This window comes from Python bivittatus, unplaced genomic scaffold (assembly GCF_059951505.1).
Source record: "Python bivittatus isolate LINGU-HERP-01145 unplaced genomic scaffold, Pbiv_v1 ctg000020_np1212, whole genome shotgun sequence".
Classification (NCBI taxonomy): Eukaryota; Metazoa; Chordata; class Lepidosauria; order Squamata; family Pythonidae; genus Python; species Python bivittatus.
The window spans coordinates 27,216,052-27,238,470 of record NW_028277030.1 but is presented as its reverse complement, the minus strand read 5'-3'; the positions used below and the strand labels follow the sequence as shown (position 1 = coordinate 27,238,470).

The 22,419-nt window shown below is 36.5% G+C and overlaps 1 protein-coding gene across 7 annotated transcripts in view; it reads left to right on the top strand.

The window, feature by feature from the left end:
• The window catches only part of ASAP2 (ArfGAP with SH3 domain, ankyrin repeat and PH domain 2), a 111,617-nt gene that overhangs the window by 76,089 nt on the left and 13,109 nt on the right, over positions 1–22,419 (top strand). For all 7 annotated transcript variants that reach the window (XM_088136410.1, XM_088136407.1, XM_088136394.1 and 4 more), the window contains 10 exons: positions 6,513–6,561; positions 7,840–8,006; positions 9,047–9,180; positions 9,949–10,043; positions 12,968–13,157; positions 15,396–15,481; positions 15,677–15,792; positions 16,928–16,995; positions 18,381–18,494; positions 21,305–21,557. In XM_088136410.1, the coding sequence (XP_087992536.1) occupies positions 6,513–6,561; positions 7,840–8,006; positions 9,047–9,180; positions 9,949–10,043; positions 12,968–13,157; positions 15,396–15,481; positions 15,677–15,792; positions 16,928–16,995; positions 18,381–18,494; positions 21,305–21,557 (1,272 nt within the window). The remainder of the gene's footprint in view (positions 1–6,512; positions 6,562–7,839; positions 8,007–9,046; positions 9,181–9,948; positions 10,044–12,967; positions 13,158–15,395; positions 15,482–15,676; positions 15,793–16,927; positions 16,996–18,380; positions 18,495–21,304; positions 21,558–22,419) is intronic.

Sequence of the window (22,419 nt, the reverse complement as noted above, 5' to 3'; positions counted from 1 at the left end):
CATTTGTCTTTTCATATATCATTTTATATGTGTGTCAGTAAAGCTATTTGTTGCTTTTTCTGTTATCGTTGCTATGCTCACTGTGAGGTGCAACTTCATACATTTTTCAAATTGGATTCAACTATGCTTTCCTGACGTTGCTGCAGAATTAAATCTCAGTTATCATGGAATACGTTTAGTGTAATTGTGTGAACATTTGTAAGGCAGATGACAAAATTATAAATAACTGCCATTGTACTTTTTCTTGAGAATAAGATTTCTTCTTTCGTACCAGGAAATGATAGAGGATATTACATATCTAAAAGGATAGACAACTGCTCTCACCAGCAGTGGCCCGCTTCTTGCTCTTGTATGTCACAAAGTAGTTGTGAGCGTGGTTACTGTGGAGCAAAACTAATTTGTCCATACAGTGCAGCTTTTGTGAAGGAAACGAAAGGTCACTGCAGCTTGAGGGAACATTTTACCCAACACCAAAGAGCAGCAGAGGACAGAATGGGCAGACCAGAAAAATTGGGAGGCTGAATGTGGACAAAAGCCAGAGGGCCATAAGAAGAAGAGGGTGTATTGTGAATTTCACAGTAACCAGCTATATATTTTGTTAGTGGCCTTACAGTTCCACTTCTTATAATAACAGTATCCTAGATAGTCATGCATATTAATAAATCATTCAGCCTATCATTCTGATGGTTCATTGGATTTTACTGATTTGTGTGAATAAGATGCTAGAAATGATACCATTTAAACAGCATTTTCTTTTCTTTTTTATGAATACAACTGTATTTATAACAGTTCTCACTTAGGTTTTTAGAATTAAAATATGATTTGGGGTTAGCATTAGTGAATTTTTGCTTCTGTTGAAACTTTTTACGTGTCACCATTATATTATAAAGCTGCTTGGTAGGCTACACACTTAAAAATCCTGATATGAAATTCTGAATTACTGAATAATATTTTGTCTATTAATGTTGGTTTGATCATGATCCTGTGCAGATTATTTTTTAAGATGGGGTATGTTACAGATGTGCTAATTATTTTCTTTCCTCCTCCTCTTGTTATATGCATGAATCTTTGCTTACTTTACTATTTGCCTTATCCATAATTAGAACTGTCTCAATATAACACAGCTGTAGTTAAGGATAGTCCAAATCTAAGGCCAATTCAAGGCACCATTATAAGTTTGGAAACAAGTGTTATCCTCAGGATAGACTGAGATATGAAGCTAAATTATTGTTGGATTTTTCTTTGGAAGGGAAGATGAAATTTGCTTGTGAGAGGTGAGCAGAGAGAAAAGTGTGCAGTTAGATCCTGGCACATATCCATAACATTTAGTGCTGGGTTTGGGGGGGTTGGTAGTTTTCGTCTGTGTTTTGATTGATTTAGTGCTGCTTTATCTCTATTTCTGTCAATGCTGTGCTTTTAGATTGCATATTTTTTGTCAGAAAGGAAACAGTTACTTAGTCACGCAAAGTGGGTAATCAGTAAATAGTCTGCAGATAGAATTTGGACATCAGAAATATTACAGAATCGTTTATTTGAAGCTTTACAAATTACTGAGAAAGACCTATTTTATTTGTGTTTGAAGAAGAGATACTTTTGTCTGTTTAAATTAGGGGTTATTGGTAAGTTAGAATTAATATTTTTTTTAACCTAGATATTTTTTTTTAAGATAAGTGCTGCTCAATTGTTCCATAGCTCCCTTGATAACAAGAGCAGCCAAGTTTACCAACAGGCTTTGCCTTAGTTTCTGTTTCTGTTTTTACTCTGATTGCTGGTTTCTTATTCCTCTAATAAAACAAGTCTGAAACTAGATGTGACATTATTTATCCATGCCTAGTTGGTTAGAAGGGAGAAAGGCAGTGTCCTGGATTGGATGCAGTCAATGGGCTAAAACTACAAGGAAGCAGTTCCAGGCTAGACATTTGAAAGAACTTCCTGTTTGATCTGTTAGCAAATGGATAAAGTCACCACATGATGTGGTGAGTTTGCTTTTGCTAAAGGTCTTCAGACAGAGGTAAGATGGTCATTGGAGACTTTCTAGTGGATCCTGCATTGCAGGGAATTGGATTAAATAACTTCTGTAATCCTTCCAATTCTGTGATCTTCTCTATTTGCTTTGTGTATTGTTCATTTCTTTTGCTGTATCCTATTTTATATTGCTTTCTGATGTGTAAAGAAAATGACTGTAACTCTCTTTTCTCTCTTTTTAATACCGTTTTTCCAGACTGAAAAATTTGGTCAACAGAGTGTGTTCTATAACCTGTTTAGGATTATTGCTTGTGTTTTTGCATTGTTAAATGTAAACACTTGCAATTAGCCCAGCTTCCAATGAACATGGATAAAAAAGGATTTAGCCACATTTTATTTTCTTACCCATCTGAATCTCATTAACTGAAAATCGAGAGTTTCCCCTTGGAATTGGAACTATCTCCCTCCCCCCCTTGTTTGATTATGCCAAACATCTTTTTCCACATTCATTGTATCTTCATTACAGATGTTCACTCCAAGAGCTGTGTTGTGCTTCCAGGCATGTGGGGGTGTGAACCTAGCACCTATCTGGAAGCCAGAGGAGCTGTGCCTTTTACCAGAAACTGCCTGCTCTTAGGAAAAGGCACATTTTGTTTAGGAGTGGTGATAGATACTGTGTTTTTATTATCACATGCTCTGAAGCACCTGTTTTGTTTTGTTTTTTGGGTTTTTTTTTAATATCGATTTAGCCCATTTGTTCCCTGAATGAACTAAAATATTTATCTTATTCATTACTCCCTTCCATTCAAACCTGTTTCTGTTGATTCCTGAAATTTCTCTCACTGGCTACTAACATATTCTGATCCTTGTTGCTTGCCAGTATTTACATGTCATTTCTCCTATCACCTGTTTTTTTGGGGTGGGGGAAGGGAGGACTCATATGAACTTAAGATACTTCATAAATAGGATTAAATGTAAGATATATGTTGGCCCTGTTACTCATTCTCTTATTTAGTACTTAAGAAGTTTTCCTTTGCTGTTCAGTCCCCTTATTTTGCTTTTGCAAGCAATCTTTTTTCATTCCCACGGAGTGGTTGTCAAGAGCAGCCCCATATAGAGTCCATTATAGTAATCCATTTGTGAGATGACTAAGGTATGAGTGACTGGAGGACCTCCTGGTCCAGGAAAGGGCACAATTGGTGCACTAGATGTACCTGTGCAAAGGCCCTTTTGGCCACAACTACTACCTGCTCTTCAAGCTACAGCTGTGAGTCCAAGACTACCCCCAAAGTGCATACCAGTCTCTAATTGGGAAGCACAATCCCATCCAAGATGAAAGATGGAAGAACCTAGACCCAGGGGCCCCAAATATCCACAGCCACTCAATCTTTTCAGGACTGAGCCTGAGTCAGTTCTTCTCCAGCCAGACCTACATAGTCTCCAGGCACTGGCACAGAACTCGACAGCATCATGTGATTGGCCCAGGACCAAGATATACAATCAACGTATCATCAGTATACTGATGATACCTAACCCTGAATTGACAAATTGACAAATGACCTCACCCAGCAGTTTCATAGAGGTGTTGAACAAAAGGGGTAAGAATGTAAAGCCCTGCAGCACCCCACATGTGAGAGGCCGTGGACTTGATCTCTCTCCCTCTGGTAACACTGACTGAAACCAGCCACAAAGAAAGGAGAAAGTTACTACTGCAACACAGTATCTCCCACTCCCAAGCCTCACAGCTGGCCCAGAAGAATACCATAATAAGCGATATTGAAAACTGCTGAGATCAAGGATCACAAGGATGGATGCCTTATCTACATTCTGGACCTGTTACAGGACATCATTCACCCAGGATCCTCTGGAGCTGAAGCCCAATCACCTTCTCAGCAGCCTTCCTAAAAAGGGAAGGTTGGAGATTGGACAGAAATTGTCCAGGATCATTGGATCCAGTGACGGCTTCTTGAGCCTCCTTCAAGGCCAAGGGGATAATTCCTCCACTTAGATACCACTGCATGGACCTAACCACTGGTCACATCCTGAGTGATCTTGACCAACCAAGGGAGACCCGGATCTAACAAACAGGTGGCTGAGCTCACAAGTCTGGACAGAGACCCTGTCCATTTCCTCAGGAGTCGCAGTCACAAACGCACTCCAGATAATCCTATTAGACTCTGCCTCAGGCATCTCCAGCTGGAATCGAACTCCAAGTGAATCTGAGTGACTTTATCTGCCAAACAGTAAGAATAATCCTCACAACGGCCCAATAGATGTTCCTGTGGCTCACTATCATTACATCCTCAAAATTTGGCAGTTGAAACTTTGCAATCAAATTTTGTGGTGTATGAAGTTGACGTGCAAGGGGAGGGGCACACAAGTTGACCTTCATGTTGCAGTTGTTCATCCTCTTCCAAAAGCATTTACACTTGTACATGGGCCCTGTCACATCTGGCCTCCCTGTCCAAAAGCTATGGGATACTTTTCAGGGGACTTGTACTAACTGATTATGAATTATAGAAAGTAATGAAGATGCCCTTGACAGAGATAGGCCAGATCCATTACCAAAGCAACAAAGAGAAAAACATGACTTATGTCCAAAAAAAGAAGAAAGTATGCACAAGTGACTGAGGCAGATACCTCCCTAATTCAAATGAGTATGAGATGTGGGTGGGGGAAGTAAAGCACAGTCAGACTTGCAAAATTCTGTACTATAGCCAACATTAATAAAAGTAGTTTGAACTTTCTTGTGGAGTTGATATCTTGGTTTGGTCTACATAGTGGGACTGACATCAATCTTGCAAGTCTGGATGTGCTTTACTCCCCACCCCTTTATACAAGTTCCTTGAATAACTTAGGATGCAGTTCAGCTGATCCTGGAGACTTAAAAGCATTCAAAATAAATAGGTATTCTCTGACCTTGTTTCTGTCAATCTGAAACTTCAGTCCTGCCCCTTCATTCTGCTCTTCATAATTTCCCAGGGGAATACATATTTCTTTATTGGAAACAAAGAATACTATAAACCAATATAAAGATTGAGTTGCTCTGCCTTTTGTTACCTCCTAACATTTCCCCATCTTTGTTGAGTAGCTGATATATTAATTATTTTCCTTTTATTTTGAAAGTATCTAAACAAGCAATTTTTTAAAAGCAATTTTTAGCAGCCTTGGCTAATCTTAGCTTATTCTGAGCTTTCACTTTCCTGACACCAACCCTTAATTCTAGACTACCTGTCTGTACTATTTCTTTGTCACCTAATCCTCTTTCTGTTTGCATCCTTTTTTCATACATGGCTTCTTTTGCCATCCTCCATTTTTTCTTTGTTCGAATTGTTTGCATTTATGCCTTTAGTATTTCTTTCTTTAGGAATTTCCCCTCATCTTGAGTTGCTTTTTCCACTAGCATCTCCTACCATGAGATCCTAATTATCATTGCTCTGAGTTCAGTAAAATATTTGTATAAACCAATGTATGTATTTTAGTTTCCCTTAAAATTGAAAACTTAATTTCACGGTCACTTTCACCTTATTATTTCGCTTCAAATAACTTTTTCCTGTTGATTAGTTTCCGGTCAAAGATAGCTGATTCTCTTGTGCCTTCTTTCATCCTTTGAAGGCAAAATTATAATCAAAAGAAGTCAGGAATTTCATGGAAGGATTATGCTTGGCAGAATTTATTTTCCAACAGATATTGGAGTAATTACAATCTTCCAACATTATGACTTCACTCCTCTTTGAAAGATCTGCAATTTACTTTTGGAAGGCATTATCCACATTATGATTAGTTGGGTGGGTGATAGACATTGCAAACAGTGTTGCTTTTATTTTGTTCTCCGCTTACTTTAACCCAGATGCTCAATATGGGACTGCCAAGTTCATATATTGGAATTTCTGAACAGAAATGGATATTTAGCTTGCTGAAGATCAGAGTTATTTGCATTGCTTTAGCTGGAAGGTAAAGGCCAGGCACTACCATCAACTGTTAGTCAAGCTTGATAGTAGAAACAGATTTTAAAAAATACATTGAAAGTGAATTAGAAGAAACTTTTATGAAAAGAAAAGCTAAATATAACTGATCAAACCAAATATCCACTTAGTTAAGACCATAGTAATGCCTGGCAAGATATTTATTACAAATAACTATTGTTATGGGAGTGCTTCTTCTTTGGACCCAGAATGCTCATATTCCAGTTATATGGGGAAACAGGATGGAGAAATAATCAACATGTTGTTGACAGTGACTTCTAAAATGTGTACTAACCTCTGTTTATTCTAGCTAGTGCTGAGCATGATGCAAAAATATTTGCTCTTGTATATGAAATGGTAGTAGACCAAATTACCTCTAGATTGCTTAACCCTACATGAATGTTCTGGTTAATTTTAACCCTATCTAATGTATAGGACAGTGATTTAAATTCCAATAATGAGATCAATTTTTAATAAATGAGTTAATTGTTCATTAAAATGTTTAATTTGAGTAAATAATGTACATATTTATTTGTAAAAATAAATACATAGAAAAATGAGGAATATGTTATTATTTTATAGATGACAGAACATATCATTTCCAAGCAGAGGATGAGCAGGACTGTCAAATGTAAGTTGCATTAATGTTACAGGTAGTCCTCATTTAGTGACCACAATTGGGACCTGCAACTTGGTCATTAAGTGAAGCCATTGCTAAGTGAAACTGCGACTGTGCTTACTTCAGCTTTCCTTTGCTTTACAGACCTGTGAAGGTCATAAATGTGAGGATTGATCATAAAGTTACTTTTTCATCACTGTTGTCACTGCAAACAGTCGCTAAATGAGCTAGTCACTAGATGAGGACTACCTGTATATCTTTGTTATCTTTCATTACTCATTATAATGGTGGATAGATTATGATAAGATTTTTTTTAGAAGGGAGGTGTTCCTCCTACCTTAGTATCACGTAGGCAAAGTAAAGAAAATGAACTCTGGATTTGTATATTTCTTATATAGCATGAGCGTGCACCTTCTTTTAAGTTGATTGCTTAAAAGAAATTACTAATTTACAGACTTTCTTGAAAAATCTTCCAATATTTTAATATGTGCTTCTTGAACATACATTTTCAGTTTCTTAAATATTAGATCTGACAATTGGGTCTTGTCAGATGCAGCATGTAGACAGAGTAATAGGCCCAAGCAGAAAATGGAGGTGTAAAAACATACTTTTCTTAAATAATATCCATTATTTTTATAAATATACTTCCTTGCATCCACTCTTTCCCACCTTATGCAGACTTAAAATCACTAACTTAATGACAGCTAAGTTAAGTTAATCAAAATGGGTGGCAGTGGCAGTAGCAGCTGCAGAGGTTGTCCACCCATTATGCACAAAATATTTGAGAAACTGAAAATGTATGTTCAAGAAGCACTTATTAAAATATTGGAAGATTTTTCAAGAAAGTCTGTAAACCTAGTAATTTTGGAGTCTGTGATCATAGTTTTAATAAATCTGTAGTAATTGATTTACGTTTGTACAAAGATAAAGGATACCCTCAACCATTTTGACTTCATAACAGCTAAAATGTATGTAGGGAAATTTTGGCTCAAACCAGTTAGCCCTACTTGGAATGGTTTATATGTTTGCTGTTCCTTCTTTAATTTATTTTGTAGTGAGAGACGTCCAGACCTTATGATGAGCATATTTCCTATTTCTCAATTTCTTTTTATGTGACTTCTAATCCATCCCTGGAAAATTGACTTGAAAGCAATTTATCTCCTCTCATTTTTTGGTAGCCTAACTTCAACGTTTGTAAACCTTCTGCCTTTATTTAAATTTCATTCTGTGAGGCTAGTAGAAGACAGTCAGTTCAATTTCACACCATAATATATGTTTTTATTTTTCAAGTTGGATATCTGTACTGCAGAATAGTAAAGAAGAAGCCTTAAATAATGCCTTCAAAGGTGATGATACCACAGGAGAAAACAACATTGTCCAAGAACTGACAAAAGAAATAATATCTGATGTGCAGAGAATGCCTGGAAATGACATGTGTTGTGACTGTGGCGCACAAGGTGACTTTGAAATCTTGATGAAGTACTTTACTTAAAAAGTTACTGTCTCTGGGCAGGAAACAGAGGTGAAACTGGACACCAGAATACCCAGTATCCAGCTCAAAGACTTAGTAAATAAACAAATGCTGTAGGGCCAAATAGAGTTTTCTGAGAACTCACAAGACAAGAGCGATCAAGAATGTTTTCAAGGGGATGCTTAGGAGAAATTGTATAATCTTTTGGGCAGTGATTAAAAATTAAGTTTAAAAATTGGGCTGGGGTAGATTTGATAATCCCTGTCATAAAGGAAAAGCTATCAATTATATTGCAGTCAAAAAAAGTAGCATTAATCAGTCGGGGAAACTAATTACAAAAAGGCCCTTTGTTGGTATTTAACTTTTGCCTACCTGGACCACTTTTATTCAGTTGCAACAAGATTAAAATATTAGAAATGTCACTCTCAAACTGCATTTTATTCACATGTGTTGGTCATGTTACACGTAAAAATGTTGGTAATATGTCATGAACATGATCTCAGAGATTCTAAGAAAGATTGTAAGGATGAATCTGGGAGTTTCTTAATTGTTGGTACTTTTTAACATAATAGTTTAACTTTAAAATTGGATTATTTTTTGATGGTCCACTCACACTATAACAGATGTTCTTTCTTCATGCATGTTAGTTTTATAATTTTATGCACACTGGAGTTGTGCAAATAATAATCTCTGGAATGGTCAATTTTCTTTCCTTCTTCCTTTTCCTTATTCACCCAACCCAGTCACTATTTCCCTGTGTTCTAGCAACTCAAAGTTCTATTTTGTAAATTTTTGAAGTACAAATATAATAAAGCAGTAGATATCAGCAGTATGGATTCTTTTTATATTATTGAGTTATATATAAATTCAGGTACTTCATGATGAAATAACCCTTACAGAATTTTCATTTCTATGAATAAAACAATCTAATCATTGCCAGTAAGACTCAGAAGTGTCTTGAATAGATGGTTTCACCACCCTGTCCAACAGTGGGGTGATTTTTGTTATTATCTCTTTCCCTTCTAGATCCAACCTGGCTCTCAACAAATTTGGGCATTTTGACTTGCATTGAATGTTCAGGAATACACCGAGAACTTGGCGTCCACTATTCTAGAATGCAGTCGCTTACATTAGATGTGCTGGGTACATCTGAATTGCTGGTAAATTAAGAGTATTTCTGTCAGAAAAAAAACTGTGAGGATCAGTATAAATGTGTCTTCTAGTCTATTTTTGTAGACTTTATCCAATAGCATCCTTCTACCAGGGAAAATGACACTACAGCAGTTCTCCCTCCTGTAAATCCTCTAAATTTCTACTATATAAGATAGCTACAGAAGGTTGGAAGAACTAGGAGGAAGAGAAATTCCATTTACACATATATTGAAAAACCCCTCACGTTCTTTGGGATTTAGTCCATAGATTTAAATGTCATCTTCAAATGTCTTTATTACATTAAAATAAATATATTACAGTGCAATTTCATTTTAACAGACTAATGGGGAGGGGAGGGAATGTCCATTACTCACAAAAGTCTGGTAAAGTGGACTTTACTCATTGCAGTTACACAGTTTATATTTGTGGGATGTCATTCAGTTTTGTAATGATATTATTACACAAATGACGTAAATTGCAAAGGAATTTGATCCATTGTGTATAAAGTCCATTGCACTGAGGTCTAGAAAACTGAGGTTTAACTGTATAGCAATGTTGTTTTTAAATAAACCTGCAGAAATAATATTGGAGTTTTGTTTAATCTAGCTTGTTTGATTGAGATGTTAAAAGAACTGTGCCGGTAAAGTAAAATTTATAGCTGTAGAATTCAAATATTCAGTAGTTATGATGCCTCAAATTTGGGCTGTTGTGGAAGGTATTGTGTATGAGTAGCCACTGGGTTCATTCATATGATTTGTTGACATTTATCTTAATAGCTTGCCAAGAATATCGGGAATGCAGGATTTAATGAGATCATGGAATTTTGTCTGCCAGGAGATGAACTAGTCAAACCCAGTCCAAGTAGTGATATGTAAGTTTGAAAGATGGAATGTTCAGAGTTGATATAGACGTGATTAAGAAAGTACAGTGTGATATATGCATTGATTTTGGCTTAATGTGTGAATGAAGCTAATATACTTTGTAAATTATGAGTTCTGACTTAGTGATTTAAGGGCACCAATTTTGGCTCTTAAAAGCTTGAAGAGAAAATTGGTCCGATTTTCATAAATTTAAGGCGTTCTGTTGATGTCTTAAGTCATATAGAAATGAACCAAGAGTTGGACCATCTCATGTTCATGTGAACTTAGGAGGTGATCTTAAGCAAGCTACCTTCAAGCCTAGCCCCATTTGCAATCTGAACACACAAAACTATTTTAAAAAGGAACATGAAGTTCTTAGACCCCTCTGGTATTTTCTATATTTACTACTAATATTACTGGTAATAACTTTTGGTTACTGGTGTAAATCAAAGCAGACAATAAGCTCTTGACCAAAAGAGTATGTGAGATATCAAAATAGCAATTGAACTCGACAGTACCATGAAAACTAATTTGGAAATAGGATTCTGTTAATTGCTGAAAAATTCTGATGTGCCAAGGTGAGGGGGATGGTGGGATTTTTTTTTCCCTGTAGCAATCTATAAATGGTCACCAGGCAATCTTAAAGTCACTGTGGTCTGTTTTTTCTGACAGAACTTCCTTTTCCACTTTTCAGGCAAAGTGTCTTCAAAATCTGAGCATGCACAGGAGATGGAAATAGAAAGTCCCATTATAGAAGCAGACTTTTGCTGGGTTCTGCCGATGCCAGCTGGAATCAGCTGTTATGCTAAGAGAATGCCCCTTGTTATTTTGGTGTCTTCAGCATCCCTTGCACCTTCAAAATCAGTTCTGGAGACTTGAGGGGTCTTCTGCAGCAGATTTTGGACACATGGGAAGCTTTAGAGCAGTGTTTTTCAAATTTGGCAACTTTAAGATGTGTGGACTTCAACTCCCAGAATTTCCATGGCTGCATGCTGGCTGGGGAATTCTGGGAGTTGAAATCCACGCATCTTAAAGTTGCCAGGTTTGAGAAACACTGCTTTAGAGGGTACAAAAATGGATTCTTCCACATGTTCACAAATTCATATTTTTACTTGGATGCAAGTTTTAAGTTTTTATTATCAAATTCCTATAAATGCACATAGCTGTATATAGCTTTTAAATTTTCCTTATCCTACCGTGGGTTAGAGGAAGGGAAAATAAATTGTGTACAAATAGTCCTCACTTACCAATGGCTTTGTTTAACAATTGTTTGAAGTTACAGTGGTGTAAAAAAAAATAGCTTTGTAACCAATCTTCGCATTTACCACTATTGCAGCATGTGATTGCTGCTTGTGTGCTTCGCAGCTGGCTTGTGACAAGCAGAGTTAATAGAGAAGGCAGAATAAAATAAGTCGCAGTCACGTGATGTTTTGCTTAATGACCGAGAGAGAAGTGAAGTTGTAAGCCTATTGCAGTCACATGGTGTTGTACTTAACGACCATGGCGCATAGTGATGGAGTTTCTGGTCCCAATTGTGGTTGCTAAGCAAGGACTACCTGTATAACTAAACAAATAAGTAGCTGCTTATTAGGAAACTGTAGCAATGGTAAAAGGTTAACTGAAACTTCAGCTTTGGCTTTCTGCTAGACCCCAAATTCTCATTCTTATTTTCTGTCCTTCATGTGACATAGTTCTGAACCTGTGAGTTTTTCATGAACCTGGGAAAAAGTGCCAGGATGAATTAAACTGAGAATCTAATTGTACATAAGAATTATCAATAAATTTGAATCTAATAACAATTATTGCATGTTTTTCACTTGTATTAAAAATACTCAAGTAAATAAGTGAGAACTCAAGAGAGAAAAGGAGATAAAAGTAATGGGAAAATATTTTTTTTCTAGTAACTTTTCCAGTGTTTTAGGTAAAAGGGGAATAAATACAGTGGCACCTCGTTTCACGAACTTAATTCATTCCACGATTTTGGTCGCGAACTGAATTGGTCGCGAACCGAATCAAATTTCCCCATAAGGTTCAATGTAAATAAGGTTAATCCGTTCTGACCCCTATGAACGTGGTCGCCAACCGAATTGGTCGCCAACTGAATCAAATTTTCCCATAAGGTTCAATGTAAATAAGGTTAATCCATTCTGAACCATATGTATTTTTTTTTAACCACAAAAATATGAAACAAAGTACAGTACAGTACAGTATGAAGAGAGAGAACACTAACCTTGCTTGAGGTGACACCAAAAAGCTTCACAGCAAGTGTCTGTCTGTGACTGCGATCTCGCCTAGAGGAAGCCACGACCATGTGTCAGAGCAGGGAAGATGGCCGCAGGTCGTGTTCGTCACCCAATGCGGAGTTCACGAACGGAAGCAAAATTTTGCGAACGCTGCTGTTCACGAACCGAATTGTTCGTGAACAGAAGCATTCGTGAACCGAGGTATTACTGTAGTGGCGAGTTGGCATTTGAAGGGATTAGACTACCCACTGGGATTTGTAGCAGATTCTCTATTAATTTGCACATAGAAAATTAAAGAAGTGACTTCAGCTAAAAAAGAGCAATAGAGCAATACTGTATGTTTTTTCTAAATTCAGTCTAGAGATCTCCCTTGTATAATTTAAGGAACATATCTGTTGAATTGATTGGCAGTTGTTTTACCTTCCTGGGGAAATAATAAACACCTGCAGGGATCTATATTCACATATCTGGGTCATTGTTTTTCCAATGGATAAATAAATGCTCCCAAGTTCAAGATATTCACAGATGTGTCAGAGGAGGAAAGGTCATTACCTCCTGCAAACGAAATCCATGACGTTTACATGAGCCATTGTTTATTAGTAGTGTTATGCATATCATCTATGTTTTGCAAAACGAATATTTCAGCTATTCATCATGCCCCATTTTGTGAAATATGTCATATCTCATTTCAGGAATGCTAGAAAAGATTATATTAATGCCAAATATATTGAAAGAAAATATGCGAGGAAAAAATACGCTGATAATGTGACTAAACTACAAAACCTTTGTGAAGCAGTCAGAGCAAGAGACATTTTTGGACTAGTTCAAGTGTATGCTGATGGTGTGGACCTAACTGAGAAAATTCCATTAGCAAATGGTCACGTATGTATAGAAACCTTCTGTTAATTGCTTTTTGAACACAAATGCTATATTTGTAGAAAGGAGATCATAAGGTGTTTCTAATCTTTTAAATGTATGTCACTCACTATCACTCTTTCTATGTTGTTAATTTAAAAAAGAAACAAAGAAAAGTCCTTCCATCTGTTACTTTGCATTTTGAAGGGGACTATGAAAATTAGATAATAGAAATACCTTCTGCTTGAGAGGACTAAACACATATTAAAACCTAATCATAAGTCTTTTCCCCCTAAGAACATGACATGTATATCTTTTAAGATGCAACATTATGGGATGAATGTAGGTTCTATGGCACATTCTCCCCAGTCTTGATACCTTCCAAAACTATTGTTCTGAGCCTCCCTTCCCTCCCCATCTGCAGTAGCCATCTCTCTGACAGGTAGACATAGGGAATCCTCACACAACACTCCCTGTAGGGAAGCAGGCTACTGCTAAGGAGTTAAGGAACTGACTCTGTGTGTATGTGAGTGTGTAAAATGAATGTTGTGTTGACTGAATGTACATTAAAGAATACCATTAATCCTACACCCAGTCTCAGATTTAAATATGAGAAGAATGGGACTGTGATACTTATTTCTACTGTTTGTTCTTGCACTAAAAGGAGATTATTTGGCTAAATAATATTTTGGATTCTATGCCTTCAAAACTTCCTTCTTTGTCCTTTCCTATAAAGCTAAGTTATTGAGAGACAGTGATATGCTGTTAATACTCTCCATTCTTATGTGTCCACTATATCCATTTCTTTGTTTAGCATTAAGGAATTCAACTCACCTATCTTAATTTGGAAGCTTTTAGTGTAAAACATCATACATAATGTTACATATTATGCCCTTCTCCATCTATTATATGTCTTAATTGGGTTAGGGGTGAATTATGCTGTTTGCATTTGAAGATAGATGTATTTAAATCTCAGCTTCCTTAAATGAACTAGAATACAGCTACAGTATTTAAGTTTTAAGAGTTTTAAGAGTTTTAAGAATCTGGAGTAGAGTTTTGTGAATAAGCCTGTATAGAAATGTGTGCACAAAAATGCATTTGTTGATGAAAACATTTTACAAAAAGACAAAATTGTTTTGTATGTCAGGAAAAATACATGCACAAATGCATATATCCTACCTTGGGAGAAATGAGAATGAAAGTGCATACTAATTTTTGTATGGGCTTCAAAGTGAGATTCTGACCATATAGAATGGGATAGAATAATATTGAAGGGCAAAATGTATTCTAGATTGAACATGTCTAATTTTGGCAAGCCTTAATGTTTGCCTGATCCTGAAATATTAAGATGATCTGGAATATTAATAGTTTAGGATTATGATTTATTATATTTGTTAATTAATTATCCTGAAGCAGAGGCTCCCAACTCTTCCTAGCACCATTATCCCTCCAGTCAAAGGTCCTTCCTCACATCTTTTATATTGTTATGGTTGGTCGCACAGTCAGCCAGATGTTTAGACTGGATTTGGGATAGTTATCCACCTATCGAGTCCTTCCCAAGGACCTGGATAGGCAGATGTTGTTTGATGGTGTTAAAAGTATCGTCGCAGGATATAAGCTGTTCTAAATAAAGCTGCCTTTTGCAACTGACTGATGGTGGTTTTGTCAGTGCTGATGGTCTTCAAGTGGTGCTCCAGATGTTTTGGGATTGCACCTAGGACACCTATTATTATTGGTACTGTCTTTGCTTTCTTTTGCCATAGTTGTTCTACTTCTATTTGCAGGTCTTTATATTTTGTGATTTTCTCCAGTACTATAGCTTACAAATCAAACACTACTTTCTAGCACCACCATTTCATTTATATATTGAGACTTGTCAGTTCTCTGTGGAGCCCACCTTTAGGTAGCAGAGATGGCATTTTAAAACATGTGATTGTGGAAAACTTGGCCTTCAACATCTATTAATAAAATTCTTCAGAGCAAAATAAGAGTTTCTGAGTCCAAAGGGCTTAACCTCTAAAATAAACCCAGAATAACAAAAAGGAGGAAGGAGTAAGTAGAGGGTGCCTCCTAATGCTGCATTATCTCCTTAATTTTGGCCACTGAACTCAAATCTGGCTGTTAAAAAAGTGAAATTATTTGAAAGCCAGATTTGAGTACAGTGGCCAAAATTGTATGATGCAACAATAAACAGTAGATTCAAAACTTATTTTCAAAAATGTTTTTGTTTGGTGTTGATCAGAAGACAGACTTTATGTATTTCAGGAACAAGATGAAACTGCCCTTCATCTTGCAGTGAGGTCGGTGGATCGGACTTCACTTCACATAGTTGACTTCTTGGTACAGAACAGGTGAGCCGTCCATGACTAAACAGTTTGTTCACATGTCAGTTTCGTTACTCAGAATTGAAGAAAGGACTATTTCTGTAAATATGCTTGTTAAAGTTGATGAAAGCAATTGTATGATTATCTCAAATCAAGCAAGCTTTGGAGAGCCCTTCTATACAATCAGTGCAAACTAAGTTTTCTCTCTCTCTTCTTGTACAGTGGCAACCTTGACAAGCAGACGTGTAAAGGTAGCACTGCTCTGCATTACTGCTGTTTAACAGATAATGTTGAGTGCCTCAAACTGCTCCTGAGAGGAAAGGCTTCAATTGAAATAGGTAAACAGAAAAGGGGTACTTCTTGGTGTTATGAACATAAAGGTCTACTGTAAATTTGTTACTGTTTGTACTCATTCTTTCTCTCTCTCTCTCTCTCTCTCTCTCTCATATGCACACATGCATGCACACACACATTAGAGGGCAGTATGTCTAAAAGATGGGAACTTTGTACTTAGTCAATGGTATAAAAATGTATGTTATGCTACCATAGTTTTATGTGATTTTATAGCCCAGTGTCACAGGAACTAGATGGTAATACAAGTAGTCCTCACTTAATGACCACAATAGGGACCGGAAAATTGGTTGTTCGGTGGGGCAGTCATTTAGCAAGTCAGCACATGACCGGACCTGATTTTACAACCATTTTTATGATGGTCATTAAGCAAGTCAGTGCAGTTATTAAGCGAATCACATGTTCGTTAAGCAAATCCAGTTTCCCCAATGGACTTTTTTGCCAGAATCCGCTTAACACCCACATGATTTGCTTAATGACTGTCATAAAAGTTGCAAATCGCAGTCACGTGAACATGGGGGTGGTGCAACAGTTTGTGATGGTCGTCAGTGCGAGTACAGGTTGTAAAGCACTTTTTCCGAGGCTCTCTTAACTTCAAACCATCCTTAAATGGTCATTAAGCAAGGACTACCTGTAGTATGACTCTATAATGTGAGAAAAATGTTCAGCTAAGCTGAAGAATCATGTTTTATAATGTGGACAATATGCACTAAACATGAATTAATCCCATGGATAAATTAAGCCAGTTTCCCCCCACCTGGTTTCCCAGCATATGTCTTATATTTTGGTTCCTATGATCCCTAGACAGTATGACCACTGATGAGGGGATATAGGAGTTGCACATCAACATATACAAGGCCACCAAGTTAAAGAAAGACAAATAGGAGGAGGAAGGAGTATTAGATATGTTTATTTATAAAAATAAGAAAGGCAGAATAAAAAATAATCTAAAAACAAAAAACAAAAACTTAAAATAAGTAGCAACTAAGATGTCTGTCTTTGGCCAAACTGTGCCTAATGTTTAATTTATTTTCATTTTGTAAACTACTTATACTATGTTTTTAGTAATATCAATTAAAGTTACAAACAAAAATGAAACATTTTCCTTTCACTGATTTGCAGCAAATGAAGCTGGAGAGACACCACTTGATATAGCTAAACGCTTAAAGCACACACGCTGTGAAGAGCTGGTAAGATTTTCTTTCTTTTCTTTTTTTCAGTGCAGAACAATGTGCAGTTATTTAAAAGGTTAATGTGAGATTTCTGTGGTATTTTACTAAGAATGTTGGAAACATTCTTAATGTTTATTTAATAGAGCTCAGTAGAGCACTATCCATGTACTTCCCTTACATTAGCTGAAACGGTACATGATGTATATAAACTGTGTTGTCTTGGACAACCCCTTCCATATGTACTGCCATATCTAGAGGTAATGCATTTGAATTACAACAGAGTTATCAATATACTGAAACTTTAATAGAAACATTAATAATGTATTGCCAAAGCACTTTCTTCAGTGATCTTCATGGTCACAAAGGCTCTTTTGAAGGAAGGAAATGGATAGGGAACAGAATTTAGATGTCTTAGGCCACTGATTTAAATCTCTAGTGAGGATATGATTCCAACTGTAATTTCCTATGCCTTGTCTAGCTGTTTGATTTTGAATTCCTTAGTACTGTATTCAGCTCAGAATAGCAGTGGCTGAAAATCAGAAGAGTTTTCTGGGAGAGACATTCCTGAGTGCTTATTAAGCTCTGGGATCTACTTTCCTAATCAGTATCAGCCTGGTCATCCCTGGGGAAAGCTTCTTCCTTATTTGTTTTATTGGTTTTGATATTTATTTGCAAATTAGTCAACCACCTTCCAGGACTTAAAGCCTTCACATTGGGAACTGAAAGTGATAGACTGTAATCATAGAGAGAATCATCTCTTAAAATTATATGTACCAATAGCTCTAAACTGAATAGTGTTAAGAATCTCCAGGACAGCATCTACTAAAATGCATTTGTCCTCAATTTTTTTTGAACTGATAAAATTGTAACCAAATTAATGTCAGAAGAACTAGAAAATTTAGAAAAATCCTGTGGCATCCCCATAATGTTAGAACATAGATAATGCTGGTGAGCTTATGTGTTTCTAAGAATAGTTCTTACTGCGATACTAGATTTTTATGGGCAGGTATTTTTTTCACACTTTTACCAAAAGCAGAGCAGGTTCTTTGGAGAAATAGTCAACTACGCAGTTTCAGAAGGGCTATATCAGATATTGAATGTACAATAATTAATCACAAGTCCTTTCCATAATTCCTTTGAAACGTCTCATAGTGGTATTTAAATTACATTATTGGGGGATAGTGACAAGACCCTCGCTGGGGTATTTTTTATTTGCTCTATAAATAAGTTCTCAATCAAAACCTTTATAAGGTTCTTTAAATATCTTCAACATAATTTTGCACTTAAAAAGAAAGAAGTGAAAGGGGAATAGAAAATAACTTGGTTCCAGATCTGTTTAAAGATATTGAATTTACATCACTGATATGGACTGGGTTTCATAAAGCCTAACTTTGGTTCTTTAGCTTGCTCAGGCTCTAGCTGGACGGCTTAATTCTCACGTTCATGTGGAATATGAATGGCGATTACTTCATGAAGACTTGGATGAAAGTGATGATGATATGGATGAAAAACTGCAGGTATGCATTTGGATACTTTGTGGCTTTATTGAAGCACTCTTAAATACTTCTGATTTCTCAGGTAACAGGCTATTGTGAATGAGACAGCAGAAAAAGGAATAAACTAGGAGCAAGCAACTTTTCTGGTCCATTAGGCAATTTTGAGAGTATGGGTGGTCGCTGTCCAAAACCATGATACAGTTACAGACAGACAAATTGCTGCTGTGGTAGGTATGGCACTTAAAAAAACAGAGCTCCCATTTACCAGAAAGACAAAATAGTGCATTTGCTTCCCGCCACTCTCTCTGATCCCCTACGTCCGCTCAGTTTACGTGTGTTGTTTTTCTTGGCATGCTTCCAGTCAAAACAGTGAGAGCCCAGACATATTCTTGGAAATAAAGTTGATGCTGCAGGCTGGCGATCTACTTTGTCAGAAACCTCCCCCACCTTTTATTAATTAGATTAATTTATACAATATTATGAACAGATAGGGAAGGAAATTACTGGATTCCAAAAGAGGTATCCATGGATACACTGTAGGCCACGAGCACTGTGTTATCTACACTTGGAACAGACAGATATAAAGAAAGAAGATTATTATATTTTTCCTATGTCATATGGATTGTCATTTTCTGCTACCATTTTTCTTTGAGCTTATACAGTGCATTATCCTAACAGTATTATCCTAAGCATTGTAATATATAATCATGGTATTATATAATATATCAAGAGAATCATGATGTTCTGTTTTCCACATTTGCCTTTTAGTGAAACCATGTTTTCTGAACGCCATGCCTTTTATTTACTCAAGATTAAACTATCCATATCTCTAGACTTCTGTATTTCCATAGTCAGTCAGTTAGCTAATGTCCACTCCACAAAATGAATCACTGCTATATAACAATAGTGAATCCTTTCTTGTCCCTTCATATTCTGGCCTGTTGGGAAAAGTAGCCCTAAAAACAGCAACAACATGGCTATGACATATAAAAGCAATTCAGTTTTTAAAAAACAAAGTGAACTTTGTGCAATCTTTCCATTACAGTGTTTGGCCTTTATACTACATTGATAAAGAGCGAGTTCAAAGGCAGAGAGAGTTCTTAGGATCATTGTCAGCCTCTCAGAGCTAACACAGATTCTCGGAGATTGGAGTGGTAAATATGTTAAAGATATAAATGCCTTCCCTCTCTGATTGCTAATCACTGGCAGTTGCCATTGGTTGCTATGTGATGGGAGTCCTCTCCAGCTGTCCTTCCTAGAGAAGATGGTGATTTGTATTTCCTTTCTATTCACAAAAACAATGAACATCTGATTAAGCAAATGCAAGCCCTAGCTATCAGTCAACTTTCCAGCTCACTTTTTTTTTCAAACATTGCTTGCAGTGCAGATTAAATCTGTAATCCATGACATGTGGTGTATATTAATATGTGTTCTTTCAGCACTTTACTGTTGAAATAGAAGCACTTTAAAGAATCAATCCTACATTAGGAGTTAACGCAGAAAACTCAAATGTTTGTGTTTATGTATAGTTGTTACAGGATCAATTTTTAAACTCAAAATAGGAGATGTTGTTATATTCTTCATAAAAAGTAGCTAAGGAAGTTACTGGCTGTCACAAAGAATCTGTGCATCAGCTTGATATCCGTACTGAATACAGGTAGTCCCTGGGCTAAGAACTCCCGAGTTAAAGACAATCCATAGTTAAGAACGGAGTGTATTGTAGCAAAATTTGAGTTAAATACACAGTTAAATTACACAATACTACTTATACAGTACTATACAATAATGCTGTTCTGGCTTACATACAAATTCAACTTAAGGACAGACCTTAGGGACGAAACTGGTTCTTAAACTGGGGACTACCTGTAATGCCTACAGAATTTCATTATGGATTGTTTTGAAGGGACCGCATTTTCTGTCATAATCATATAGCAGATTTCCATACCATCCTAGAGCAAATGCAAATAAAAAAGAAGTAAATTGGACATTTCTCTCTTCGGCCAATGTTTTATTTAGTTTCACCTTTGTGGCTGTCCAATTCAGTGATAAAGTGAGAATTTAAAAGCATTTCACTGCTTAATTTCTTAATAGGCTTTCAGACTACAGGGACTTGAGAAAAGAAGATTAAGGGCTGTTAATACACAACTGATACCATTACCTTGAAGGCATGATTGAATTTTACCACTTCCACTTGCCTTAAGCCATGACAGAGTTGTGTCCTTATATTCATAGCAAAGATACAAAACTGAGATTAGCTTCTCTAATCTACAGACTGTTCAGTTTGTTAACATTAATAAATGTATCATCTTAACTTTAGTCCATGTATTATTGCAAGGCAGCTTACAACGAGATTTCCTAAAATGTGAGTTTCTTGTTGAGGGAGGACTTGACCTTGGGTCCTTTTTAGTCCAAGCTCCCCAGTTCAACCCCAACTGCCATTCAAACACTTAGAGTTTAAATCTATGCCTGCCTGAAATGTGTATTCAGCAAAAACAATAGTCCTTCTGTCGCCCTCCAGTTGTCAGGCTGCATGTTTGGCCTCTTTACCTTAAACATACATTCCTTTTTTCCATGATTGTTTATAGGTTTTCTTTCTCTCACTCACACATGTATAAAGGTTTCTGTTTTATTTATAATTGGGAGAAGTTAAAAAAATGAAGAGGTGCATTTTGAAGTATATCCAGTTGGAATAACCCCATGGTAGCTGTATTTAGAATTAATGTCTTAGTTATTGCAGAAAGACGCTAAATCTCCAGTACTTCCTGTCTAGTATATTTAGAACTTAAAACACTTGCCAATGTGGCTCTCTTTTGGATTCTTCTTTTTTATAGCAAGCCAGCCCCAGTCGAAGAGAGGACAGACCTGTAAGTTTCTATCAGCTAGGATCAAGCCAGCTTCAGCCTAATGTCGCCTCTCTGGCAAGAGATGCTGCCAATGTAGCCAAGGACAAACAGAGAAGCTTTATGCCAAGCCTGTTACAAAATGAGACCTATGGAGCCGTTCTCAGCAGCAGCCCACCTCCAGTCCAGCCTGCAGCACCTGTTACCAATGCACCTCCCTTGCCCCCCAGAAATATTGGAAAAGGTACTAATGCTCTAATGCTTTACAAGATGAGGAACTGCAGGAGCCTGTTTAGTCCCCCCCCCCTTTGAAGATGTGGGGTTTATTGTTAATTTGTCCAAGTAAATACTAAAATTATACATTGCTTGGAGGGGACTTCCTTTTAACTTGGCATTAAACTGCAGATTCTGCTCTGTACGCTCAGAATAGAGAAGAGAAAAAAGAATATGCTGAAATTAAATGCCATATAAGAATCAGGGCCTAATTTTTTAAAAATATCTGACAATAAAAGCAAAAAGCCAAGTTTTATTATCATTACTTTTGTTGTATTGGGATATGTCACATGAGATTTCTAACTTATAACTTGAACAAATGGTTACATTATTATGCTGTTTGAAGATGCAAATGAATATAAAAGCCAGAACTAAATTCCATCAAGAATTCAAATATTTACATCAATTTTCAGTGTAGAAATTCAGTTTCACTGGCTATGAACAACTGCATTCTAAAGTAGGACATTTAATCTAAAGTTTATTTCCTCTTGATTTTAATGATCAAATTGCTTAGTGACTTTTTTTGGAAGTCTTTTGGAAATAAATGTGAAGTATGCTGTGCAGCTTGCAAAACTATACTACTGTGAATCTCCTCAAATATCAATTTCTCTGATTGGAGCTTATCACAAGTACTGCAGTTTTACCCTTGTGGTAATTAACCTGTAAATATTATTTTTTGCAGTATGCAGCTTGTGCTTAGAGAGCCTCCTTAATTTAGTGTATCTTTGATAGTGTAACTGCATCAGTTGCACAAAGAACCATGGAAAAATGTCAGCTTTGGGAAATGATGCTCTAGATTGGGTCAAATGCTCAACTAAATGGGTTGATGTAGA